Here is a 23,990-nt window from a genome sequence, read left to right as displayed (position 1 = left end):
CGTTGAGTGCTAAAACAGAAATGTCCCATTAATGTGTATAAGGAAGGATATTTACTGTTCTAGTAAGCATGAGTAGATACTGGATTTATTTAGTGGCAGGTTGCTGGAATAGGGATCTAGAAAGTAATTCAAGCACTACAAACTCTAAATGTCACTTCTTTTCCTTTATTTTCTTCTGAGCTGCCCTGTGGGAGAAGGAAGAAAGACTGTCATGTTTTTAAAAACAAAATGAAAGACTTTTCATGCTCACCTGCAGTTTTTGTAAATTTGTGAAATTAAATAAATTGCAGGTTGAAGGTTGAAATTGTAGCAGAGCTCTTACATGTGTATGGCTAGGATTTTCCCCGCTAAAACAGAAATGTCCCATTAATGTGTATAAGGAAGGATATTTACTGTTCTAGTAAGCATGAGTAGATACTGGATTTATTTAGTGGCAGGTTGCTGGAATAGGGATCTAGAAAGTAATTCAAGCACTACAAACTCTAAATGTCACTTCTTTTCCTTTAATTAATGTGTATATTAAAAAAAAAAAAAACTCTTTTTTAAAAAAAAAAAAAATCCTGTCTAGCATATGGGAGGAGGATGATGAAGGAAGGAGCAGGAGAGAATGTATGTCCTTTTTTATGTTTCCAAAAGCTTGACTAGCTTTGTGTGTGCCAAAACTGGTCTCCCAGACTTTCCTGTATGCCAAATTAAGCCAGGCACTGCTGCTGCACTACTCCATCTTCCTTGCCTCCGTGACCATATTTATTATAATTATCTCTCTCCACTCTAAGTATATGTTTATGCTAAACTTCTGAAGAAACATTTTGCTGACTTTTTTTTCCGTTCTGTTGTGTAGTTATACATTCTTACTAGTTGAATCTCTGCTGCCATAGTTGCATTTCTGCTATATCACAATGAAGGGATCTAGAAAACAGGGAATCCCTTCTTGTAAAATGTAGGTGCCATCTTTGAATACAGTTCCTTAAGTTTTACCTAAATTTCTTAAAAATTGAAGTTTCTAAAAGGCTCCTGTCCCTTTTGAAGCCAGCTCAGAATTCTGATATACTTGATTGAGGTCAGATTTTCATAGAAAATTTCTGTAATTTTATTGAATGTAATGATAGGTGAAAAATGATAGAGATAAGGCCTTGCTGCTTAAAAATAGTTACTTGCTATGAAGTACTTGGTAGTTCCTCTATGAATAGAAATATAGTCCTCAATTTTGGGCCTAGTATGGCAGGCTCCTGAGCTTTCTCAGCTCTATTGATGTTAGTGGAAGCTGACCTCACATGTTTACATTTAAAGGTGAAGAAAGATGTGTGCTCACAGTGCTGCTAACCAGGTTCGCTTGTTCTTGATTTCCCCCTCCCTCTGGTGTCCCACCCACTTGGGTTGGTTAAGGTTTATAAACAAATTTTAGAAAGGAGGTGTTTTAGTTAACCCTTGTTATACACACTCTGTAGAAGTGGCAGCACTCTGATGCTGATAGCAGAGTTTGTATTAACTTAGCATGGGATTTCTTTTAAAAATAATCAGTTAGAGAATTGATTTTTAGTTATGCAGTGAGCCATACTAAGCCATAAGCAGATTTTTTTTTTTTTTTTTTTTTTGGTTACAATTCTAAAATACCTTAAGCATTCTTTATAAAACACAACAGCCAAAACAGTTTGCTGGTTTCTTAGGTGTTTTACAATTTGTAGCTTATTTTCTTATGGTATTTTTCTTGTCTTTCTATAGGGCTGAAAGACACACAGGAGTCTTCATGGATATAGTTGATACATTTAACCATTTAATTCCTACTGAACACTTAGATGATGCCCTATTTCTAGGATCCAACCTGGAGAATGAAGTCTGTGAGGATTTTAGTACAAGTCAAAATGTCTTAGAGGATTCGCTGAAGAACATGCTCAGCGATAAGGATCCTATGCTAGGATCTGCAAGTGCCCAGTTCTGTTTGCCTGTTTTGGATAGCAATGATCCCAATTTCCAGATGCCTTGTTCAACAGGTAAATGTTACAATTTTTTAAGATTACAATTTAAAATACAGTTATACTTTAGTACCAACCCTTTTTTCATAATGTAGAAATAATAATTTGGGATTTCTGTTTCCTTCCTGCCCTTTTTGTTGCGCTGCTTACATGCCTGGCATGTAAACTGTGTGCAGTTCTTTTTAACTTTGTCGCGTAACAATAGAGGAGGGCTCCTAATCTGGATCAGAAGTAATTTAGGCTTTGTCTTGAGTACATGTAAATTATTCCCAATTAAAGTTGTGATTTGCTTAGTGTAAGTACTATGCCTGATCAGTGAAGTTGCTAGTTGTCTTAAAAAAAAAAAAAAGTAATAATTCTGGATTAGCAGTAGGAGCATGAGAGTTGTACAAATTACTGCTCTGAACTCAGGGTTATTCTGTTAGTGCTAGGCCTTCCAGTACTGGGCTGATACTGGATTCTGGGTGTTTTGCTTTGGTTGGCTTCAAACAAAACCCTGGAATGATAAAACAATTCTTTTTGCTGTTTGGAAACACCTGATTTGGAACCAATTTAGAGCAAAGTTTTAAATAAAAATAATCTTAGGAGTTGTGGAGTAGTTTTGGAAGATTTAAAAAAAAAAAAAAGGGTGAGCAAGTCATCAATATAAATAATTTTAGGGAGTAGTTGGAATAATTACACTGAATTTGGTGTAAGAGACAAAAATATACTCTATACTTAATATTTTTTTTTATTTGACTGAAAGTTTAAGAAAAAAAAAACTGAAAAGTGTTTTATTTTAATGCAGATAACTGATTATATCAACATTAATTTTTTTCTAGTACCTTTTATGAACTGTTTCTGAAAAATCTTGATAATTTCCTGGTATAATATGTATTTTGTTTCTACTAACAGACTAAATTCTCACCTGTATTACAATATGGAAAACTGTAAATCAAAGATGATATTGACTGAGGTAATGAAAAAGTGAACTACAAAGCCAAAACAAGATATTTGATCTTTTTACTACTTTAGTAGAACATGATTTGAGGCCATCCTTAATGTTTCTGTTTGTTCTTGCCGTAATCTCTGTAACCCACCAAACAAAATCACATCACTCTTAATGTGCATGTGACTGTATGATATATACAACTAAACCAAATTCCCCCTCTCTAAATCTTTTATTTCATTCTAGTAGAACAGTGATGCAAATTCTTGTTTCACACTGCATCCTGTGCATCCTCTGGTAAACCTATACTGCATTTAAAATTTTTGAATTAACTCATAGGGTACAGGTGGATATTTTGGAAGTTATGGGGAGACTTTTGGGGGCTTTTTGGCACATATTTCTCCTAAAAGTGATTAGCAGTGCAATAATCAATACTACTGATACTTAAATAATCACAATTAATTTTTAAGGTTGCTGTCCATTAAAATAAATGCGCTAACTCATTTACTTGGGGGTTACTATTTCAGGCTGTCTGCAGACTAAGGGAATCAAAACTGATTTGATTTATGCTGAGTTCATGAATTTAATGTTTGGGTTTTTTTTAAATCTGAAAGCAAGAGCAGAGCCACATTTCAGTAAGTAAAACGTGCAGTTTGGAATTAATATAGTAGGTATCCAAAAGGACATGAAGTGTTCTTGCTGTTGCTTGTTCTTTGTAGCTCTTGATAAGAACTGTCCTTATTCTGAAATGGTAGGACCGCAGTATGTACTTACAGGTTTTTTTCAGTTGAGAATGATTATCAGTTTGAAGCAAAATTTCTCTGCTTCTCTTCCTTGAGTATTCATATAGCTCATGATTTATTTGATTTGTCTGAGACTGTTGGTGATCTAACACAGCTTACATAGTCTGCTAGTAAGAACGCAGTTGTGCAAGATGATAGTTCCCTTGGTAAGAATTACCCAAAAGGCTGTTTTTTCCAGACAGTATGTGTGAAGGCTCATCTTTACACCAATATCAATTTGTCTAAAAAAGAAAAAAGCGTAAGTCTCCCCAGAAAACTTGTCTTACTTACATCCTTAAAGCTACACCACCATTGGTGTGTCATACAGAATGATAGTTTGCTGTATTCTGATCCTTCCAGTTCTTTTTTTTCCCCCCTCTGTGTAGGATCTCACTATGAATTTATTCTGTAGTGCATTAAGCAGCATGGTAACAGAATGGTTGGTTGTTGGCTCTTCTCTTAACCTTCTGCTAGGGTTAGAAGTGTACCTAGAAAACTGTATTTTCAGTAAGGTTTTACTAGGTTTAGGTACATTTGTTGTTACCTATTTATGTTAAGCAGGGCAAGACCTAGGAAATACTGAAATGATAGATGGTGGTGTTTCTTCCACTCTTGATTTCATTCCTGAAGAGTTCATTTTTTCCAGACGCACAAATTTATTTACCACAATTTATTTTAGACCTTCAAAAAGTATTTTGCATAGCCCATGCGTAGGCCACGGAACAGTTTAAGAAAATACTCATGGAAGTTAGTTCAGAGGGCCAGCAAAGGACAGATTTATCATGCTTGCTGCTCCATGAATAACTGGAACATACTCTGTTCTATCCAGTTTTTAAAGTGGTAAAGATTTCATGCTACAGCTTATTTGATTGTTATGAGCAAGCTGAAGAGATAAAGATAAAAATTGTTGAACTGAGGAGGTAATTTGGCTAAAATGGTATTAGGTCTCATAGATAAAATGGAGGAGCAGAAGGCATGGCTCACTAATATTTCTTTGAAAGCCTGGTTTGAGCAGAGTTCAAGAGTATTTGTAAAACTATGCGTAAAACAAGATAGAATCTTTATATACCTTCAGCCTGAAGAACTTGTACCATGTTCTAAATATGAAATTTCTTATGTGAACATGAGAACATGTGAATGGTAGAAGCTTTGACAAAGGCTTGCTTCAGGCCTGCTTACCCACGTACCAAATTTCTCAGGATCATGACAACATTTTCTCTGTTTTACTTCAGAAATCAGTTTGTTTTTGTCCAAGAACCCCTTCTCTCTTGCTCTTAAGTTGGTTTTGAGTATGGGTTTGTTTTCTGCTCTTCTTACTGCTGCATTGACATTATTTCTTGTTGGGTGTTATTTACAGGCCTAATCCAAAGTTACTACTCATCAACATTGCATCTGTCTTGCTCAGCTTTAGGGTTTATATTGCACTTCATTCACCATGAACTAAGCTTTTTGTTAATATAAGATCTTTATATGGTGAGTTATCAGTTATCTGACTGTATGTGATGGATACTGGTAGCAATTGGTTGTATGTCCTTTAAACAGTTCAAGTACTTGTCTATAAGACAGAAACACATAGATTTTTGTGAGTTGAAGTTTGATTTCCAATCACTGCTTGTTAGAGGCATCTACCCAGAAAATGCAGGTTTTGAGAGTTGGATTATAAATGCTTCTCTTGGGGAGGATGGTAGCATAGAATCATAGAACCATAGAATGGTTTGGGTTGGAAGAGACCTTTAAACATCATCTAGTCCAACCCCCCCTGCCATGAGCAGGGACATCTTCAGACTAGATCAGGTTGCTCAGAGCCCTGTCCAGCCTGACCTTGAATGTTTCCAGGGATGGGACATCTACCATCTCTCCGGGCAACCTGTTCCAGTGTTTCACCACCCTTATCATAAAAAATTTCTTCCTTATCTAGTCTGAATCTACCCTCTGATATCCCTTGTCCTATCGCAACAGGCCCTACTAAAAACTATGTCCCTATCTTTCTTATAAGCCCCCTTTAAGTACTGAAAGGCCACAAGAAGGTCTTCCCAGAGCCTTCTCTTCCCCACACTGAAGAACCCCAACTCTCTCAGCCTTTCTTCATAGGAGAGGTGTTCCATCCCTCTGATCATTTTTGTGGCCCTCCTGGACCTGCTCCACAGGTCCATGTCTTTCTGTCGTGGTTTAACCTCAGTCAGCAACTGAGCACCACGCAGCTGCTTGCTCACTCCCCCCCTGACCCGGTGGGATGGGGGAGAGAATTGGAAGAGCACAAGTGAGAAAAACTCGTGGGTTGAGATAAAAACAGTTTAATAATTGAAATAAAATGATAATAATAATAATATACAAAGCAAGTGATGCACAGTACAATTGCTCACCACCCGCTGACCGATGCCCAGCCAGTCCCCGAGCAGCGGCCCCCCCCGGCCAGCTTTCCCCAGTTTATGTACTGAGCATGATGTCACATGGTATGGAATGTTCCTCTGGCCAGTTTGGCTGGGCCCCCTCCCAGCTTCTTGTGCACCTCCAGCCTTCTCAGTCAGTAGAGCATGGGAAACTAAAAAGTCCTTGGCTAGTGTAAGCATTACCTAGCAACAACTAAAACATGGGTGCGTTATCAACTTTGTTCTCATCCTAAATCCAAAACACAGCATTGTATCAGCTACTAGGAAGGAAATTAACTCTACCCCTGCCGAAATCAGGACACTTTCTTGTACTGAGCATCTCATAGTCAGCAGTACTGGTGTATGACAGATAGCAAGGAGCATGAGAATGGATGTCTGTTGCTTGTCTGTTGATAGGAAGAACTATATCAGTACCAGTAAAGCAGTCTCATGTTCATGTCTTGGCCTGAATCCAGTTTGTGCTGGATCTAAATGGTTTCTTCAATTAAATGACATTGTTGGTTTTTGTCTACTTGGTGAGCTTTGCTCTGTAATTGCCACTGTGTAATAGAATGGGGTTGTCTTGTTCAGCTTTGATTGAACAGTTACATGTTTGGAGAAGACAAGAAGATTCTTTCCACGTGATCCTGGTAATGGCTTTGAGCAGAGGTAGAAGTAACTCTTTATGACTCTCTCATAAGCTGGAAAGGGTATGGGTCAAATTAACAGATGTTATGCTGAAATACTTTTAGGAGGTGTTTGTGGAGTGACTGCTAAACTGTGAAGATGTAGTTGGGGTTGCTGGTTTTGTGGGATTAGACTGAGCAGATTGCTGCTCTTATAGCACAGTTAGGAAGTTTTCTGTTATTTCAGTGAATCCGGGTACAAGCTATTCACAGATCTTATTATTCACTGCAGCTCATATGAGCTTAGCAGTAATGGAGGCCATTTACTGTCCTGAAGGTAGGTATTAGCAGAAAGACGTAGTGTCGATAGTGGAAGCTGGTATAACTGCTCTCTTTGCCAGTTAAAAGACAGAATTTGATAAAATGAGGCTTTTAAGAACTTGGGTTTTGTTTAATTCTCGAAACAATCAGAAGTGTCCCATATCATGTTTTAGGTGTCTCTGTGCTTCTGTTCATCAGTGCGGTCAGGTGGCTGTTCTTCCAAGAGCTGAATGACCAACGTAGGAGGGTAGATTATGTAGAACAGCTCTTGGGCGTCTTTAACGTTTGGGTGGTGTGGGTGGGTGTGGATGTGTGGTTTTGGGGTTGCTTTTTTTTTTTTTTTTTTTCCCTTTCTGAGCAATTCCTTGATCAGAAGTGGAAACTGTGAAGTTTAGGATATGACTTAACTCTTGAGAGCAACCCCTTTTTTCAACTTCGGATGGTACCCTAGTGATAGGTTTTCTGTTTTGTTCTGTTACTTCTTGCTGGAAGACATGCTAGAAGCTTATCCACTAATTTTATAAGCTTATGAGCATAGCAGGTCAGACTGGTCACATGCCAGTGAACTAAATAACCAGCATTCATACTAAATTGGTATTTCGCAGCTATCATGAATTCTGTAGCTTTTCAGGATGTCATTTACTGGGGCAGTTTGATTTACTATACGTGTAATAGAGGGAATGGAATTTGAATTACGTATCATCTGGAGACATTTCTGGATTTCATAATAAAATCAAACTTTTAACCAGTTTAGTTTATGGGTATGTTTATCAAATCAGGTATCTCTCATAAATGATGAGGAAGACTGACCCTATAAGAGTGTACAAAGACTGTTGGGAATGTCTTTTTAATTGCCCTTTTTTTCCCTGTTCCTCTGGATTGCTGCTGGGAAAGTGTTTCCCCCAAGTGCAGTCTGTGCTTTCTAGTTTTAGCCTGTGTTTTCATGAGTACTGTTGAAAGCAGCATTACCTCTGCTAAAATCGTGATCACCTGCTGAATCTTTGGAGCCAGACTACAAATACTTCTTTTCTTTAGCTAGTGTCCTGTCTGGCTGTGTTAGCCATTTCAGGCTCTTTTCGCTGAAGACAAATGTACGTGTATTTTTCCTCCTGCATATGATGTAATTTTGAATGTAACCTTCAGATTTCAACCCAAAATTGGGTCTACAGTTGTTTCTCCAAGCTGTCCATGTGAATAGTTGCACAGTGTCTTGCGACCAAGGTAGTAACTTTCCTGTATAAAATTTAAATTTACTATATTGGTATTATATTGAGAACTTGGAGAATGTTTATTTTGCATGCTTTTCTGTTTCTAGGTAACAAACTACCAGTTTTCCCCATTTTAGGTCCTTCTGAAGACTAGTTATTATTCCTTTGGATCAGTTTTACAGAGTTTTATGGATGGAGAGAGGTTGGATCTGTAATAGGATTTGCAAGGCAGTTTATGTATTTACGAATCACAGAGCTCATCTAAAGGCTCTCTTCTTAATAAAATAACTTAATTTGATTTAAAGTGCTTGGTTTCATGCTGTGTTTTTACTTTGTTGTTGGAATTTGTGCTTTACTACTCTATTTCCAAAGTAACAGGCTCCTGTGGCTAAAGAACCATAAATCAGTAGCTCTGTGATGTAACCATCTTTTTTTAAAACAGGGATTCAGTCCTCTGTCAAGATACATGCTGTATTAAGTTTATTAATCCTAATTGATTTTCATAGGTTTTAATTCTAAAGACAGGAAAATTCCCTCTTTACAATTTAGAGATTAATGGAGAATGGAAGTAAATGTTTAGTTAGTATTTCACATGGTACTTACTGTGATTCTTTTCTTGCACTGGGCAGTCAGTACAAGGTACTCGCAGGCAAATTCTCAGTGAAACAGGTTACAGGCTTACAGAAAAACTTTCGTAAAACAGTTGGAATTTGGTGTTTTCTTATGTAAGTTACATCATCAGTGACCTCATTTCTCTTGGAAAATATATTTTTTCTAACAAAGAGCATTTTTAGTTCCGTTTCGTAAACATATGCATCGCAAATGTCAATAGGAAAAAGGTTTTCATATAAAATATACCATCTTGAGACTTAGTGGTATTTTTTCAGTATCAATATATATGTTTCATTGCTTTACTAGAGTTTATTAGCTCTTCTTAAGGCTTACCTAGACATGTGTTAATTACTGCTTTAGGCCGTTACTGTTCTTTTCATTGAAGCGTAGTGTTAGGTTTTTATGTTATCATCCACATATAGTAGAAATTTTAAAACATTCAACCATTTTCATATAATTTATGATGCTTGTAGAATTAAAATATGGAATCCACCAGGGACTTGCTCAGCCCTGCTGTTAGCGTGGTTCAGGTGGACGTAGCATTTACAACAATGCAAAGCAGCAACAATAGTGGAGTTCTGTTCCAGGGCTAACATCTACAGAAAAGAAATTTATTTCTACACTTGAGATTTACCTTGACCAATGTGTCAAAAACCTGAATATTTCTGTCTAATTTTGGCTGAAGATAATTCAGGGAAGACTTACATTAATAAAAATAAAGGTTTATAAATTTCAAAGATTTTAATTATGTTTTTAGGGGTATTTTCTTCTCCTTCTCTCCTCTTCCCCCAGCAAGTAAGGCTTGTTTTCTTCAATTTTACATTGCTGAAGAGTTAAAAAATGGTCACGCTTTTCTTTTAACGCATGGAAAATTTTACTTTAAATTTGCAAGTAAACTATTTTTACTGTATGTTATTCTATTATTGTATAACATAAAAATGAGTCAGTAGCACAGCACAGTATAGTAGTTTGGAAATGTAAATACTTTACAAGTAATGGAGAGACTCAAAATATTAAGTTGAAGGCCAGTGGTGCCTCTTCCAGTATGAATATGTTCATGTGATTCATATTTTCCTTATTTGCAGCTTGTTCAGTTGTACACTGGTGTACAGCTTTTCTATTCAGATATGTTTTTTCTTTATTTTTTTCCTTTCCTCTTTTATCCTTCTTTCTTAATTTCTGTATTTATTACTGAGCTAATCTTTAGTTAGTTATTACTAAGGTCATCTATATCTCTCTCTTTTTAGTTTTGTCTGGTTTTGCTTTTGTTGGTTTACTTTTCCCAGTGCTGTTTCTCTACCTCCACTTCCCTTTCATAATTTAATTTCTTAGTCTTCTGTTCCTCTGTAGCTATTACTATTCTCTGTCACTTTTTCTCTTCCCAGCAGGGTCTGTGTCGAATGCTCCTCATCTGGGGGCCTCATGGGGCTGTACTAGCCGAGTTATAGCTCAGGTGGTTTGAAATTAGCAAGATTCTGTGCTTCAAATTCCTCTGTAAAATTAAAGCTACAGCACAGAGTCTTGTAAGTATGAAATACTTTAATTCTAATATTTCAGACTGTCTGTCAATAGTAGATTGAATGTGTCCCTTTTGTTATTAATAAAGGAGGGTGTGTAAATTCAATAACTTGAGCAAGAACATTGTAAAACCTGAGGCTTTAATGGCAGCCCTGAAATCTGCTCCAGAGCTGTTTCAGAAATTGTCCAAGTAGTTTTTATTTGTGTCATGTTGTCTTCAGTAGCTTAGTAGTTTAGTTCTGCGCTGAAGAAACAGAGGACGATCTGAAAGGAGTCTCCTTTGTTCCCAAATAACAGTCCCATGTTTTGTAGGAACACTCTTTAATGAGAACGCTAATACCAAAGTGCAGAGCTGTTGGGAGGACATAGTCTTTGAGAACGCAAGAACAGGCATCTGGACTTAGGGTGAGGGTCCAGCTCATTCAGTTTTCATCTTGGACAATGGCCAGTATTAGATATTTAGGGGAAAATAAAGTCTTAACAGGGCAGTTGCAGTGTCATCTTTTTGACAGTGTGTCCTTTTTCCCAGTATGTAGCTTATAGCAAATAAGTGAGTAAGGAACATTTGGATGAGTGGAGTAAGACCAGCATTATCAGTCCTCTGCAGCTTGTGTGTGATATCTGTATATATGTACACATGCACAAGCATAAAGGTGGCTCTGTGGATTGGGAAGCGAAAGCTGTCAGTAATTTCTGGAAACACACTTTTCCTGTAAACTGATGTATACAATGCAGTAACTAAAAATTACGGTTAAAATAAAATAAGTAACAATAAATTGTCAGCTCAAGGAACTCCTAGCTTTCAGCTCCTGACAGCCATCTAATTACGGAGGTCCAGAGTGCCGATTACCTGGGGCCAAGGTCAGCCTTCCTTAAGAGGCTGTTTAAAATCTTTCTAATATTTGAACTTTAAAATTAACGGGTTTTTTTTGTTTTGGTGGGGTTTTTTTTGGTTTTTTTTTTTCAATTCTTCATGATTGTGGTGATTGTGGATGGAATTACAGTCTTGATGGACTTGATTATTCGTCACTGTTCAGCTTTAGCAGTGTTTTACAACTTCCAATTTTTGTTATTTTAAAAGTATGCTCATTCTTGTAGTGCCTTCACAAGACTGTTATTTTTTTTAAGTTGCAGTAACATCAGACTTGAAAAGGAGCGGGAATTGACACATTTTCTGAGACAGTCTGAAAATTCTAACAATTTTTAATTTCTATTAACTTCTTGCTTATTTTGATTTCTAAGATAAATTTATTAATTTAAATCAGTTTTAAGTAAGCAATTGTTAGAAATTTTTAGATATCTTATTTCTGTCATGTGAGCTAGTTTATCTCAAAAATGCTTCTAGGTAGGTGCCTGAATAGTGAAAAATAGGCATACTTGGTTGTTCAGAGTCCGTGTTGTATTTGTCAGACCCTCCTACACGTTTTGTAAAATCACTTGGGTGTTTGGCTTGATCTCACAAATTTCGCATCCTACAGGGACCAGGATTCATTAATCACACATAGGATCTTTGGGATAGGAGAGGCTACCATTGCCGAACCAAACTTAGAAAGTGAGGAGAATGGCTGGTACAGTGGCCTGACTGCCTCTTAGGAAACCTATTTTCAGGAGCAACCTCTGGGATCCTTCTCAGGTTAGTGGAGGATAGGAATTCATCAAAGACAATGTTCTCTGAGTCTCCTGGGAGACTAGTGCATGCTGCACTCAATGCCCTTCCAAAAAGGGGTTGCAGATGCAGATATGCGATGTGGGTGGGGCTTCGAGTTTTAAAATTGTATCCTATGAGAAAACTGTGATTTTAAATTCTTTGCACTTCTGGATCAGCTCCTTCTGCTGTTTACCTTTCTTCACTCTTTCTTAGGTGGGAAGGGACAGTGAGGGACAGCTGATCCTCTAAGACTGGGGACCTTCCTGTGGCAAAAAAACAATAAAAATGTGAGTCCACCAAAAAGCTATAAGGACTATACAGAAATTTTAAGCTTTGGGTGATAGCTTCTTCTACACTGAAACTGCCTCACATGGGAATTTTCTGTCTTGCCTTTCTTCATTTTTTTCCTCTTTTGTTTTTTTTTTTAGATGGCCAATTTATTTATTTTTCCCTGTCTCTTCCCCTGTCTTGCTCAGCATTACAGCCGCAACATTTTTTTGATCATTTTAAGTTTTAGGCTCTTTCTTGTTTGTTTGTTTTTTCCAGTTATTGGTCTTGATGATATTATGGATGAAGAAGGAGTTAAAGAGAGTGGTAACGACACCATTGATGAAGATGAGCTTGTTTTACCTAACAGGAATTTGAGGAGCCGTTGTGAAGAAACATCAGTCACATCACCAAGAAAATCACCACGTTTAATGGCACAAGGTGATCATTCAATAGGTTATGTGGTTTTGCACATTTGAAGTCAACTGAATTTTTATAATCCCACACCCCCAACATTTATAAACTTAAAGTAAAGCTTTGCTGTTTGGTTGTGTGAATTCAAGTACAGACACTTCCTTTTTTATAAGCTGGAGCTAGAAGTCGGCATTCATAGGGTACTACTACTTCCTCTTTGTTAAATATTTGATGTCTTCCTTATGGTCTATGGTCCTTAAACTCATTTTTGAGATTTTGATCCTTTTACTTGGATCAGATTAGCACCGTGGTTCTTCACCAACAAAACCATGTTGTATTTGCAAACAGCATTGGAATATTAGGTTAGCATAGCTCTTTATTTCCAATTAAAATTTTAATTCTATTTATTTTTATTTGTGTATTCTTTTTATTTGAAATTAGGTTATAGTAATTGCAGTCATAAAGTCTTTCAGCAAAATACCTCGATATGCTTGATAAGTATTTTAATCAAATATTTAAATCCTGTGTGGTAGCTAATTGATTATGGTTAGGGTTTTTCTAACTTGTTGAACTGGTGGGGTTATTGCACTCAGCTTTTTCCCCCCTATAGAGGAGGCTGAGTTAAAAAGATAAAATTACTTAATAGGGAAGTTAATTTAAATAAGAGCCTGTGGTACAAAGCTGGTGAATATGCTTTTTAAAAAGGCACTGGAATGGTGCTGGTTTAGAAAATGTAAGAGATGTCGTCAAGTGAGAATGTGACTGCATCTCAGATTCATATACTCTGTTCTCTAAAAGCTTTGTAAGCTTCACAGCTATACTTCTAATCACAGTGTAACTTACTTGTGCAATTTTTACTTGAGGTAGAAAAAGTTGAGTGGTAGAAAAGTAGAGTGGGTTTTGATTGTCTTTTTGTCATTACTTCTGTTTTATATATACTATTCAGAACTTTCATAGCCATTAGAATAATGAGATTTTTACATTCAAACTATGGCAGTATAAAATTGAAATGCAAGTAATTTATAACTTTTTAAAGTAGAGAGCTGGGGGAGGTTGATTTGGGTTTTGGTTTTGGGTTTTTTTTAAGTTTAGTAAACAACTAAGTTTTAAGTTCTCTTTGTGTCCAGTAAGCTAAATCAATTCTATTCTACGTAAGTCTTGTGTTTGCAAAGAGGAGGACACAGTATACCTAAGACATTTTCTTTTTCCCTTCGTAGAACCAGTACGGAGTTTGCGACAGAGCACGCTAGCCAAGCGTTCGAATGTTGCACCTCTTGTTAGTACTAAGAAATCATCTGTAAAAAGTGGATCTGCTCCAAAAACCGGACAGAAACAAGAGAGAAGTCCAGCTAAAGAGCCAGATGTCATTGCACCCTTGAAAATAGAACAGCCTAAAGAAGTTAGGCGTAGTACAAGACGATCAGGACAGACAGAAGGAACAGCAGCAGCAGTAACAGCATCCCAAAGTAATACAAAATGTCTTCCTGGTCCTGAAGAGGTGAATGAAATAAAATATGAAACCCCTGAGCAGGCAAAAATTGAAGAAACATCCCAAGAGTTAAGTTGTGCTAATTTAGCAGGAGCCTGTTCTCCTTCTCCTGGAGAAACAAAGGAAATAACAGAGGTTGCAACGAAGACTGAATCTGGGAGTGCTGAGTCAGTTTGTTCAGTATCTGCAGATACTGAAGTTACTGCAGTTAAAAATGAAGCAAATGATGTGATTGATTCAATGGGCTCTGAAACTTCTTCAGAAGAAAAGACTGAAAATAAAACGGAGGAATCGGAGAAGAAAACAGAAGAGCATGATCAAAGTGGGGTAACTGGAAAAGCTAATGATCCATCTAGTGTTTGCGTGAATCCAAGTGAGACCTTTTCAAATTTGTCTAGCTCTGTAGAAGAGGAGGTTGATTGTAGTTTAGGTTCCCGCAATGTGGAAGTTCCTGATGAAAATACACTGTCAGTAACAGAACTTGTAGATGATGACAAGGGAGTGGAGAAAACTGTAACTTCATCTGAGAAACTACTGGACAGTACAGAGTTTGATAATAAAGACTTGAAAAGTGAAGAGTTTACTTCTGCTGACCCAGGAAATAGTATTTTAGATAGCACTATTCTTGACCAAACAAGCCAAAATGTACAGCAGCAGATCAGCAGTACTAAAGTAGAAGGCCCTGAGGCATCAAAATTTCAGGACGATGATAAACAAATGAGCATTTCATCAAAATGTGAAAAGAACGTTAGGCCCCGGCATAGTAAATCTATAATACAGAATAAGCAAAATCTGACTGCAGGTACTCGACAGAAATCAGGTACAGTACAACAAGAAATAATGCGTTCAAGAACAAGAGCTGGTCTTACTGTTTCAGGTCTTCACAGTCCATTTTCAGCAAGCCTGAAGCGGAATGCGGATGAGCAAGAGAGTCATCAGCATCCAAATAACCCAGTTAAAATTAGGAAGAAACAGTCTGATCTGGGTTTGAAAGCAAAGGGCTGTGTTTCAGGGGTGACGGTAAAAAAGCAGACCAATACAATGCTGAAGAAAGTACCCCGAGTCCAGGCTTCTGGGCAAGTACAGAAGTCATCGATTCAAAGAGGAAGTGAGAAATCTCCTACTCATCAAAGCTGTTCTAAAGACACCCACCACTCTGTGCATCCATTATCAGGGCATGTTTCAAATCTTGGTCAGAAGCAAGCCCAGGGTCAGAAACACCAGCTTGCAACTGTGCTAAAACCAAATAGCTCCATAAAGGAAGAGGCAGAGACAAAAGATCTGCCTGTTGTAGAACATTTGAAGGAGGATGATAAAGAAAAGAACAAATCAAAAAGAATTGATAAGAATCTCCAACCTCGCCAGAGAAGAAGTAGCAAAAGTCTTTCACTTGATGAACCTCCATTGTTCATTCCAGATAACATTTCAACTGTTAAACGGGAAGGCTTGGAACATACCTCTGCTAGTGAAAGCAAATATGTTTGGGTGCCCAACAAGCAGTGTGGCTTTTGCAAAAAGCCACATGGCAACAGGTGTGTGTGGCTTTGTGTCTGAGGAATTTATTATTGGTCTCAGAAGATAATTTTTTTTTCCCTCTCTTACCAAATGTTTCATACTGCTGGTGCCAAAACAAGAAGGCATAACCTTATAATGGAAGCCTGTCTGTTATACTGTCAATTAGTTTCCTTTGCACTCATCTGCTTTTTTTTTTATCTTTTAAGTAGAGCATTAGAAAGTAGTTTGGCCAAAAATTTTTGCTAGAAATGTTGTATTATATGAATACATTTTCTGAGGAATGTGTAATTCTGCTATGCTGTTAAAATATATATTTTAAACTTGCCTTTTTTTTCATAGAAAAGAAATAAGACTAAGATGTCTGTGTTCCAGATTGTCATTTCCTTCTCTCCAGGGACGTTTTAAGTTGAAGGATCACCATCAACCAAAAAAATCAAATAGTTGTTTGCATGTGACTTTTTTCTGGTAGAAGTGTGATTCTAATACCTAGAAATTCAGAGTTTTTTTCCAATTTGTATAATCATTGCTGTGAGGCTTTCGTGTAACAGGAGTAATGAAGTAGTTTGGGGGGGGGGGTGGAGAACATCAGTCTCAAAAAAACCCTATAAAACTTCCATGTGGGCATATCTGAAATTGCCTTTGACTAAACCTAATGAAGTTGCATCTGAAGTTGATAATGTCCCTCTGTGACAAAAGCTATTCTTCTGCACTGTAAGTGAACTGAAAAAGGCCATTGGGTTCCACTAATGAATTATCAATTCAAGAATAAGAATTGCTTTATGACCACTTCTTAATTTCTGGCTTTAATATTGAAGTATTTTGTTGTAAGTCCCAGTTTTACCTGCCAGCTTTTTTTTTCTTTTTTTTTATTAATTTCAAATTGAAGACGTTTCTGATTGGTCCTTTGCTTACGTGAGAGAAATTTTTAATAGTAATTTTCAGTGAGTGTGCTTTAGAACTCTGTATATCAGAGTGAAATATGGAACAATTGCCTCCGGTGTCTGAGGTTTTCATAGCATTCATTTGTATCTAAGAAGAGGCCTTGTGAGTTTTATTGACTTATATCTCGTTTGAAAAACAAATATATAAAATTCATTTACTGTGCAGCTATAGTAACTGCATCAGTGTGGCCTATTAAAAGAATTAACGCTAGGTTTGCTCTGCCTGGTTGGTGAGAATTACCTGACTGAAGGGGCACTCAAACTTAGTTCTGTGTGTGTTTGTTTTTTTTAAAAAATCCTTTCATTGTTAGGACTGTCTCTTTACCATTTGTGCCTCTATAATAGTGTTTAATTTTATGCAGTTTGCATTTCCTTAGTTTTTATCATCTCATGTGTTACCACAATGGTACATGGGTAGCCTGTATTTCAATGAATTGTTTAAATTCAGAAAGGCTGCTTCATGATATGAAAATGCTTATGTAGATATTTTTAAAGCAAAATATGCATATTGGGGGTTTAAACTGCTTGATATCTGTTAAAAATTCAGCTTTGAGTTGAACTCTTCCTGTTTTCTTGTTCTGAATGTCTTGTTAGAGTACAGAAAGTCTTGATTTTTAATACTAAATGGATCTAACCAATACTGGGAAGATACAGCAGTGAGGCAGAACTAAATCTGCTTGTTTTAGTTTATAAAGCCAAAGTAATGCTACAGAAGATAACATACTATGCATTGATATAGGATTAAATGCAAGAAACCAATTTTGCATCGCCAGCTCTTACTGCTGCTAGAAGAATAGTGTAATGTATGGATCACTAGCTGAGGTCGGATTGAGTTGCCACAGATGGTGATCACGGGTATCCTCAACTTTGTAATGTCAGTCTTGTTAAGAGATATAGGATTAAATGCAAGAAACCAATTTTGCATCGCCAGCTCTTACTGCTGCTAGAAGAATAGTGTAATGTATGGATCACTAGCGGAGGTCGGATTGAGTTGCCACAGATGGTGATCACGGGTATCCTCAACTTTTAATGTTCAGTCTTGTTAAGATTATTATTTTTTTTGTAATATGTCTGTGTTACAAAACTGTTCACACAGCCAGCAGTTTCAGCGGAAAAAGGTCAGATTTGCTAAATGGAGAAAGATATTTAGTACCTAAACACAGAATTTTTGTATATAGAATGTGACTGAGACACACTAGTGGTGTGAGGAAGCTTGCATATTGAGCCCCATGCTTAATAATAAAAGACTTAAGACTGTCACTCCAGCACTTTTTATCATCACTATTCTAAAAAATGAAGTTTTAATTTGTTCAAATTACTTCTATTTTGTAGTTGTACACTACAAATAAAAACTCTTAAACCTTTCAGGTTCGCTTGATGTCATTGATACAAGAGGAAGCAAAACTCGTATCTCGAGTGCCTTGGCATTTTTGTACTTGTATAGTTATTGGTGCAAGAACAAGAAAACGTTTTCAGTACAGCTTTAAAAAGCTTAATATGATAAATTTCACTTTAATTGCTTGGAAAAACATCAAAACTATCGAAATTGACTATAGTGATAAGGTTTTTTTTCCATTCACTTTGTGGATTGCTTTTCAAGGAATTTTTGTTTCCCTTTTGTAATAGCCTAGCTGGCCAGCCTGTTTCCTTTTTTTTCCCTCTGTTCATTGTATAGGAGAAAAGGAGAAAATGTGAGACACAAATGTTGTCAGATGACAGTAAGTTCAACAAATGTCAAAGACAGAGCTAAGATCTGAATCAATATTTGTGTTTATATCCTCCTCTATGGTGACTTAAACTTTGGAAGTTTTTATCAATGCTGCGATACAAGTTATTTGTAGAAAAAGAAGTTGAACTGAAGTTGCAGCCCTGAGTTGGGAAATAATGTGCATAAGAGCTTTGCAGTATGTCATGTTAATGAAACACCTTTAGAATTCAGGCTGCAAAATAAGTCACTTGAACCTTTTTGTATTCCCTACAATAAATGCAAAGCCACTAACTTGTTGATAATGTAATACTAAGCTTGGAAAATTGATTCAGGTCGAAGATAATGTGTGGAGGTCGTTTCATCAGCCTTGTTTGTGTACAGAATCCCCAAAGAGGGATGCTTACGTAGGCCTTTCACAACCCCAGAGTAATCTTGCTGTGCCTGCTAGAAGAACAGTAGAAGAAGGATGGTACTTGTATGTTGTTTTATTTCAGAATCAGCACCTGACGAATTGATTCAATTTATATCTTTAGGAATATGTGCAATAATTTGCTGACCGCATGTGAAGTCAAAGCGTGCTTACCTTGCACTGCAGATACAATGCATTTAGCTGGAAAAGGAGGAATCCTTTTGTAGAAACATGTGATTTGCATGATCAAAAAAGTTTACAAGTTATAACGTGTCTTGCTTTAGAAAAGGCATGCCTGTGTTGTGGTTTTTTTTTCTGTTAGTAGATCATAATTCTTTGGCACCTGAGCTTTGAACAGTGACTATTCGTGCTCTGTTTTCCACTTGTCTTGATGCTTATAAGCTGGAACCAACATAGCTGTTTTGTGTTTTATATCTTCCTTACCCAGAGAGTGGGTGGTCAATGTTCGGCTTTAGGACTAATTGTTTCAGTGTGTTTGCTTGATGTATTGTGTTGATTCCCATTCAGAGATTTACCTTTGCAACATAACTAAAAAATAATTGTTCTTTCATATGAAAACTAAACCCTATGTTTCTGGGCAAGTCAGATAATTACAATGTAACTTTTTGTACTTAGTAATTTTCAGCACATCTGAAACATTTTTTTCAGTGCAAAGTTTGAATTATTGTTATTACTCATTATAGTATTGCTTTCAACTTGTTTAACTTTGCCATTGTGTTCCCATATTGCTGTCAGATGTTTTCTCATCAGCTGATAACATAAATCATACACATAAATTTGTGTATGGTGCATATCACATAGAAAAATGTTACAGACTGAAGTTACTACCTCAACTTCTTAATGAGTCCAAGTGATGTTGAAAATATTAAGCTTTGACATAAACAATAGTTATTTTTCCTGAAGACAGATTGGAGATCTTTAAAGATAGTTGAAGAAAAAAATAATATTTCTTGGCATAGAGCTAGATGAAGGTGGTAGCTCTGCAGACATTGAGAGATCTGCTAATGTAAGATTTCTTCTTCTATGCATCATATGCATCCTTCTGATGTAAGGGCTCATATTCTAAATTTCTCCAGTTTTCACTATAGATGTTCAAGTTCTCTGCAGGCTGGAGGGCTGAACTCATTCTTTTCTTGTACAGATAGACAAAACCTAACTGATGTTTTGCAGATTGTCTCCCTTGTCTTCACTCTGTCTTCTTTAATGGAAGAAGTTCCACCAATTTCTGATTAATAATTCATAGTACATAACTTGAGATACTCTATTTCTAAGCAAATTTTCTAGAAAGCGTTATATCACGAGGAAAGTTTGTAGCTTTAATTTGTTGCTGGTGACTTCCTCTTTTGATTTCTGCAGTTCTAGTAAGGTTTTTTTAATAGGCTGTGGGAGTTTGGGCATTCTCTTTTGTTGTTGTTTTGTGGGGTTTTTCTGGGTTTTTTTGTTTTGTTGTTGCTTGGGATTTGATCATGCAGTTTGTGTGGTCAGACACAAACCGGCCGCCTCAGAGCTCACAGAAAAATTAAGAGATGCAGGACCAGAGTTTTACTTAAGGTCGTCTTTTTCCCCGCATTTCAACTCTGCTTTAATATAGAGGAAAAGTTAGTAATATTGTAAAAGGCAATTAATTGGAAAGTGCAGGAGTTGATTTAGCAAAGATAGAATATTCTCGATCTCTTGCATACACATAGTCACTAAAAAGATTCTGCACAACTGTAATACAGAAAATTACTTTGGCTGATGAAGTTTAAAAAAAAAAATCTGAAAACTGTTTTTTCCTGTAGCAAAGATTATGAGGACATTTGTTTTTTGAAAATAGTGCTGATACTTCAGTAAACTACTTTGGAACCAGGCGATCATATAATTTGTACAGCCAATACAAAAGAGCGTGGCTGAGGAAGGAGATTAAGGCTCCGAACTTATAACTACCCTTAAGTTACATGTGCATATTTTTTTAAGGGTGGATGCATATATAGCAAATGAATCATTATTGTAACAACATTCTTCACAAGAAACGGTAATTAGAATAATTATGATGCCTTAGTTCTAGTACATGTTCATTGAATAGTATGAGTATGTTAAAGTGCAGATTATGCAAGATGTCATCAGTTTACAGTCGTGGATGATGCTTTTAAGTTTTCTGCCTCTGTTACTGCTTTCTTCCGCTGTGAAAAGCCTTGCAACATTAAAAGCTATCATCCATGTCCAGCCACAGCTGTAGAAGAACTGAATGACAGTATAAACAAAACAGCACTGTAATGTATAATTAAAGAATGGAAAGACTCCAGTGTATTTTATATTTACAGCTGTACCATTTTATTAGTAGTTTTTTATATGGATTATATTACTCTGCTGCGGTATTGGTAGGATTATTATTAATACTAGTACCATTAGTGAATCAAGAAAATGGATAGCATGAGTTGCCTAAAATACATAGTTTTATCAAATGTGTGTATATATACAGTTTATAGAACGTACGATCCTGATGCTGCAAGATGCAACATGTGGGTAGAATCCACTGGCAATGGAGCTTCCCTTAATGAGATTTTTTTTTTTTTTTTTTTTTTTTTAGTTTTTTTTTTTTTTTTTTTTTTACAGATTTGTGATTAATGTTGAGATGTATTTTACCCATTTTTTTCAGGGTTTTGGGAAGTTCAGTGATTTTGATTTTCCTGGTTTGTTGGGCATGTTTCATGCATTCACCTTTAGTTCAGAGAGCATAGGGTTGCTTGTGTCCCTGCTTGCTTCCTTTTTGGAGAGGTTCATGTAACATTAAAAACAAAGGAAAATACGCCTTTAGGGAAAAAAAGACTTCTGTATTACGTAAAAGATGGCTTATTGATATTTAATACTTAGGAAATAAGTTTGCAGTGTCTCTTTCCTATGCTGCAAATTCTGTGTGAAGAGACCTGCTTATAGTGTTTCTTTGCAGACAGGTTGTTCTTGTTTCTAGAAAATCAAACCTGAAAAATTATCAGCCACCTGTGTTAGACTTGCATGAAAAGCAAACAAGAGAAACTGCTCATGTATATATGCTCTGATAACAAGGTAGTGTGAATTTTTTTTGACAACCACTCGTTTGATTGAGGTTTGAATCGAGGCCCATACTACTTCAGTGATGTGGAACACGGGCTTCTGCTAAAGCTGCTGTGAATATCTTCCTCAGTTTCCGTGGGAATGGAGCGGGTTGGTTAAGTTTAAGCCTGTCAGTCATTATTCCTTCTTCTGCTAGTAACACCTTTATTAGCTGAAAGAAAAACAGTTGCCTCCATGCAGTGTCTCTGCTTTAAGGTTGACTGGACTGTAGTGTCAATGCAGCTCAGACACGGTTGTAATGTTAATACAAATTTAGAACAAATTTTATAGAAGATTGGTGAACAGTGCAGATGTGGGACATGCTTTTAAGTCCATCAACTTTTAAAAAGTGCGTGAACATTCATTGTATTCCTCTTAGGTGAGTTCAGGGTTAGAGTGTCCTTTTGAATAGTGTAAGTATTGCAGTTTTTTTGTTAAGATTTGAGTCCTGTTGCAGTGTTTTCCCTATGCTATGTACCACAAATGCAAAGGACTAAAGAGAGTCAGTTATTTCTGAAGTAAATAATTTTCTCTGGCAATGCACCTTACATTATTAATTAATCTTAAAATGCTGATTACTGGTCCACACTGAACTATTCTGACAGCTCCCAGGTTTTTTTGTCTTTTATTTTACTCATAAGTATAGCTTTACAACAAACAACTGTTTTATGAATAAGATGGTTTCTGCCCATTTTACTTGTAAAATCTTATTTCACAGTAATGGATTTCTCTGGAAACTTGCTTTTGTTACATAAATTGAATGTATGTAAATTAATTTTAAAACATGGCCTGTATATTTTGAAAATAAATCATCCAAGCCTGAGTTTTTCATCTAACAGATGAATTTAATTCCAAAACATTGGAACAGGCTGCCCAGGGCAGTGTTTGAGTCACCGTCCCTGGAAGTATTTAAAAGATGTGTAGATGCGGCACTTAGGGACATGGTTTAGTGGGCATGGTGGTGTTGGGTCGACGGTTGGACTCGATGATCTTAGAGGTCTTTTCCAACCTTAATGATTCTATGATTCTATGAATTTACTACAAATTACACACCAAAGAAAATCTCCCAATCCTAAGAGAGATTGTGGAAGGTTTGCATTAATTATTGTCTCTCTCTTTTTTTGTATCATCTATTACTTTCTGATTTTAAGGTGCATCTTTTCATGCCGGTGTGTGGACTACCAAGAGGATTCTTTAAAAGGAATGAAACAATAACATACTCTATGCAAAGGTCCCAGTGAACTGTAGTACTGTCTGCTGTCACCTGTCAGCTCTTTTTAGATTTTTCTTGTTATATTAAAGTCCAGTGAAAGCAATTCTGTTATTGAATGAGGCATGATTTAATATTTTAAAACACGTTTTTCTTTCTCTTTCAGCTTTACATCTTCCAATCCAGCCTTACAACATGGGTAAAACTTCTGCACTTCAAACTTGAAGCAATCTACAGTCAGAAACTTTGGTGTTTTAATAGTCCAAGATATCAGAACCTCTTCGGTCACAACTCTGACAGCTGTGCAAGAGGACATCCTTGATCCTTCAAGCCAGGCTTCAGTTTCCCTTGACTCCCCTTTTTAGTCTTTGAGCATTGCCCGTGACCCAATTGTAATTGCTGTTACAAATCATAATTGTGTTTTGTGTGCAGATGAGTGCAACAGATAAAGATGTAAAAGTAGCCTTATGGTAAAAAGGATTATTTACATTACTGGTATCAAAATCAGTATGTTCTCTCCCAGCCTCAGAAGTCGCAGTCTTGCAGTTGACTAGTGTGAAAATGCTAGTAGAAATAGCGGATTTTTTAGGCAGGCAGCACCAATATTTTTATTACCATTTTGTATAACTAGGTTTAAGCAAGACAATTGTAAACACTACATTCTGTTTTATAGTACAGGCTTCATGGACATTTCCAGGTTGTCTTTGTAATCTTAGTTTCTGAATCCTGAATTCTGACATTTTATTGTGTGTGTTTAAATATAGTGTAATTGAAACCTTACTGTGAAGACTGGAATGAAGCCAAATGGATTTTCCATCTTCAGTAGTTTGCTTAAGATGGCTTGAATGACATCTGTCTGTCTTCGTGTATATTCTTAGTGAAGAATGATCTGTTTCTGAGCTGAATTCATTATAGGTTTTTTACCTTTTTTTTTTTTTTTTTTTTTTTTTGGCTCCTGG

At 36.5% G+C, this 23,990-nt stretch overlaps 1 protein-coding gene across 4 annotated transcripts in view; it reads left to right on the top strand.

Moving 5' to 3' along the window:
* Window positions 1-1,603: 1,603 nt before the first annotated feature.
* The window catches only part of PHF3 (PHD finger protein 3), a 44,220-nt gene continuing 21,833 nt past the window's right edge, over window positions 1,604-23,990 (top strand). Inside the window, exons 1-5 of one of the 4 annotated variants that reach the window (XM_019472188.1) lie at window positions 1,961-1,991; window positions 11,816-11,970; window positions 12,199-12,272; window positions 12,532-12,693; window positions 13,884-15,687. In XM_019472188.1, coding sequence (XP_019327733.1) covers window positions 12,552-12,693; window positions 13,884-15,687 — 1,946 coding nt within the window. In that variant the 5' untranslated portion in view covers window positions 1,961-1,991; window positions 11,816-11,970; window positions 12,199-12,272; window positions 12,532-12,551. Of the gene's footprint in view, window positions 1,992-10,320; window positions 10,343-11,815; window positions 11,971-12,198; window positions 12,273-12,531; window positions 12,694-13,883; window positions 15,688-23,990 lie in introns of those variants that run through there. The other 3 variants (XM_009279719.1, XM_009279717.2, XM_009279720.2) reach the window with 3 other exon arrangements.

The sequence above is a fragment of the Aptenodytes forsteri genome, unplaced genomic scaffold (genome assembly GCF_000699145.1).
Source record: "Aptenodytes forsteri isolate BGI_AS27 unplaced genomic scaffold, ASM69914v1 Scaffold115, whole genome shotgun sequence".
Taxonomy (NCBI): domain Eukaryota; kingdom Metazoa; phylum Chordata; class Aves; order Sphenisciformes; family Spheniscidae; genus Aptenodytes; species Aptenodytes forsteri.
This window is presented reverse-complemented; position numbering and strand designations above follow the sequence as displayed.